This window comes from Watersipora subatra, chromosome 5 (assembly GCF_963576615.1).
Source record: "Watersipora subatra chromosome 5, tzWatSuba1.1, whole genome shotgun sequence".
Taxonomy (NCBI): domain Eukaryota; kingdom Metazoa; phylum Bryozoa; class Gymnolaemata; order Cheilostomatida; family Watersiporidae; genus Watersipora; species Watersipora subatra.
The window spans coordinates 35804160-35807951 of NC_088712.1; the positions used below are offsets into that span (position 1 = coordinate 35804160).

General features: G+C 42.1%; 1 protein-coding gene across 1 annotated transcript; it reads left to right on the forward strand.

Annotated features, from left to right (window-relative positions):
• Positions 1-1984: 1984 nt before the first annotated feature.
• Positions 1985-2440, forward strand: LOC137397319 (uncharacterized). Its single transcript, XM_068083609.1, has one exon. The coding sequence runs from the start codon at positions 1985-1987 to the stop codon at positions 2438-2440; it is 456 nt and encodes a 151-aa protein (XP_067939710.1).
• Positions 2441-3792: the final 1352 nt, after the last annotated feature.

Sequence of the window (3792 nt, forward strand, 5' to 3'; positions counted from 1 at the left end):
CCTTTCTCATTCCATCCATTAGTTTACTCTACAATCAGATTATTTGTAAACAGAGACTGGATTGACCAATTTTGCTATGAAAAGTTACTGCTTTACCGATTTATTCAGTTTCGGGGGATTCACAGTAGTTAAAGCCTTGATATCGTCGGCCCTTACTGGTTCCTGCTGGGGGAGTGTTGTGATTGGGTTGGGGTTCCGACAGCCTGTGTTGTTTTCTTGTGCCCTCATTCCGCGCATGTCATTGTATTGTTAGCCAAGCTTGAGTAAACAATAAGGCAGCCTGATAAATCTTGTGAAATTTTCACATACGTACTATAACTCAACTGTATTACTCAACTGTATTACTCAACCAAGCATGAGTGTACAGGCCTACAGGCGTAGCTTACGTCATATGAATGAAGATGCATTGAGACCCTTTATCAAAGCTGAGCTATCGGATGCAAACAATGCTGTATTCAACATAAGCACTAAAATACAACAAACAGCTAACACTGGTGATAGTACTGGTACTGATGTGTCGCTAGAGCCTGAGGAACTGAAAGAGTTTCTGGAGCACACTAAACCATACAATTACACTATGCTGCTGATACATGAAATTTTAAAGACTCTTAAAGGTGTATCACATGCTGAGGAAAATGAGCTGAGTGAAGAAATCTCAGAGTTATGTCAAACTATGGCTGAGCTGCATGCTACTGTAGGTACGTTTCGCGACACTATAATTCAATCTTTACAAAATAAATTCTCACAACTGAAATCGAAAGCTTGTAGTACATTCGCTGACTGTCAGAAAGACATAGCTAGCAGCCCTACCCAAACGACAAAGTTGGAGACCTGGATCAGCACCCTAGCGAAAGTGGATCAGGAAATAATCCAAGTATACGATGATTGACGCAGATGGTCAGATGGAAAGCTGTATGGCAGTACTCAACAGGACATGGACAAGATTAGCCATGATGTCAGAAGTCTCACTCGGAAAGCAAATCCGCTACTTTTCACAGCAGAAGAATGTAATGATAAAGGGGCAAACTCTGAAGAAGAGGACAGTGTGGCAGAACAAGAATCTAGTATACACACCATACCATCCGTTCACAATCAATCTGTTAAGTCAGCTGTTTCCAAAACACAAGCTTTGGTTGAGGCAATAAAAAGGGAAACTAGCAGTAAAGAAACAGACCTTCTAAGCTGATCTAGTCAAGACACGCATGGAGGTATAGCACTAGCCAAGGAGTTCGCACAGGCGATTGCTACAAGTTTTGCACAGAGCATGGAGCTGCAAAGAGTACCAGTACCCAGCCTGTATGTGGTCAATGGAGATCCTTTGGAGTATGCTGACTGGGAGATGGCATTTTCAGCAGTAGTCGACAAAAGTGGAATACCTGAAGAAGAAAAGATGAGACATCTACAGAGAAGCGTAGCAGGTCCAGCTAGAAAAACAATACAGCGCTACTTCAGATTGAAGTCACTTAATGCTACCAAACAAGCCCGACAGGCTTTGAGAGAGAAGTTTGGCGATGACTTCAAGATATGCGATGCCTACAAGAAAGAATTGGACAGCTGGCCAAAGATTGGTGGTAAAGACCACAATGCACTCACCGACTATTCAGAATTTCTGCAACAGTGTCTAATTACCATGGATGATGTTCTAGCTTTGTGCTCACTAAATGATTGGAGTGAGATACGAAAGGTAATCGATAAGCTACCAGACTGACTGGTCAATCAATGGAAGAGAAAAGTCATGTCATACAAACGCAAACACAAAATATATCCAAAGCTGAAAGACCTGACAGAATTTCTACAAGATGAAGTAGATGTTAATGGGACAGAGGTGACAACAGAAGGTCATGGTGCTACTGTAACGGTGAAGCCAGCTATAAACAACCAACCCAAAAAGTCAGCTACACTAACTGTCAAATAAACAGAGAAGACACTTACCAAGAAGAAAACTTCAAGTCGGTCGTCCCATAAATTTTGCTACAACTGTGAAATGACCAATCGTATGAGTGTTGACTGTGGCCATCTAGGCAGGAAGCCTCACGCAGAGGTGATAAAACTAATCAAAGAGAAGTGGCTATGCTTTGGTTGTCTGCGGCCTGGTCATTCGTACAAAATGTGTCAAAATAGAGCGCAGTGTACCAAATGCTCCAGACGCCACCCTGACTGCCTACATACCGAGGAGAGACCTGAAGAAAAAAAGAAAGAAAATATTGAAACTGTTCAAACCTGCGGCAAAGTACAGAGCACAACAGACGGATTTACATCAGCAATGATTGTACCTGTTTGGGTGTCACACAAGAATAAACCTCATAAGGAACTACTTACATATGCCATGCTCGATACCCAGAGCAGCTCTACCTTCATGTTAGACAACCTGTTTGACAAGCTCAAATGCCCAGCAACTAAAACAAACCTGACAATCACTACCCTCGCTTCCAAGAAATAAACAACAGAAACTTTGAAGATCAGTAACCTTCAAGTAAGAGGATACAGGCAGTCTAAGAAACTGAACCTTCCACTGACATACACAAGACATTTTATTCCATTTGACAAGGATCATGTTCCTACAAGAAGCAAAACTACTTCCTGGCCTCATCTTCAACACGTGGAGAATGAGCTAGAAGAACTCTTTGAGTGTGATGCTGGTCTGCTGATAGGATATGATTGCATGAGTGCCTTAGCCCCAATAGAGACCATCAGAGCAGAAGGTAATGTTCCTTACGCTGTCAAGACTGAATTGGTTTAGAGCATCGTGGGCACAGTAGACCAGAGAGAAAGAGCAGATAGATTAAGAATCAGTCACAGAGTAATCATGAAAGAGTCAGAGGCTAGAAATCAGCTTGCTTTTGAATGCAAAACAATGATAAAGGAAAAGAATTTTTCAAACGAGATTACAAAAATCATGCAGACAGAGTTCACAGACATTAAAGACCATAGCAAAGCAATCTCTATGGAAGATAGATCATTTCTGCAACAACTGAGCAAGAACATTCACCAGGATTCTGAGGACTTTGTCACCATGCCACTGCCGTTTCGTGAGAGACCTACCGATCTACCAGACAACCAAAAGATGGCCGAGAAACGACTCCATCTACTAGGAAAAAAACTCCAAAGCGAACCTATGTTTAAACAGCAGTACACAGAGTTTATGATCAACTTACTGGATCAGGGTCATGAAGAAGAGGTCACTACACCTGGAAAGAAAGGAGAGTGTTGGTTTTACTACACTTCGCAGTTTTTCACTCAAAGAAACCTGACAAGATCAGAGTAGTATTTGATGGCAGTGCGAAGTTCAAACAACAGTCCATCAACGACCACTTACTGCAAGGTCCCGATATCCTGAATGGATTATAAAGAGTGCTTCTGAAATTCAGAGCAAAGAAAATTGCCATCATGTGTGACATCGAGAAAATGTTTTATCAGTTTCGGGTGGCGGAGCATGACAGAGACTACTTCAGATTCCTGTAGTGGGATGACAAAATGGAGACAGTCAAGGTATTCAGAATGGCTGTGCACCTTTTCGGCGCTACATCTTCACCTGGTTGCGCCACATTCGGATTGAAATATCTGGCACAGAAACACCAAAGCACACATCCGAAAGCTGCAGACTTCATTCAACAATCTCTATATGTAGATGACGAATTGATATCGGTTAGTAGTGAGCAAGAAGCAAAGGAGTTTATAGAGTCAGCTAGAGATCTCTGCAAGAAAGGCAATATCAGACTACACAAATTTGTAACAAACTCATCAGAGGTGCTGGAAACTGTCCCCCTTCAGAAAGATCACAGAACCTGCAGG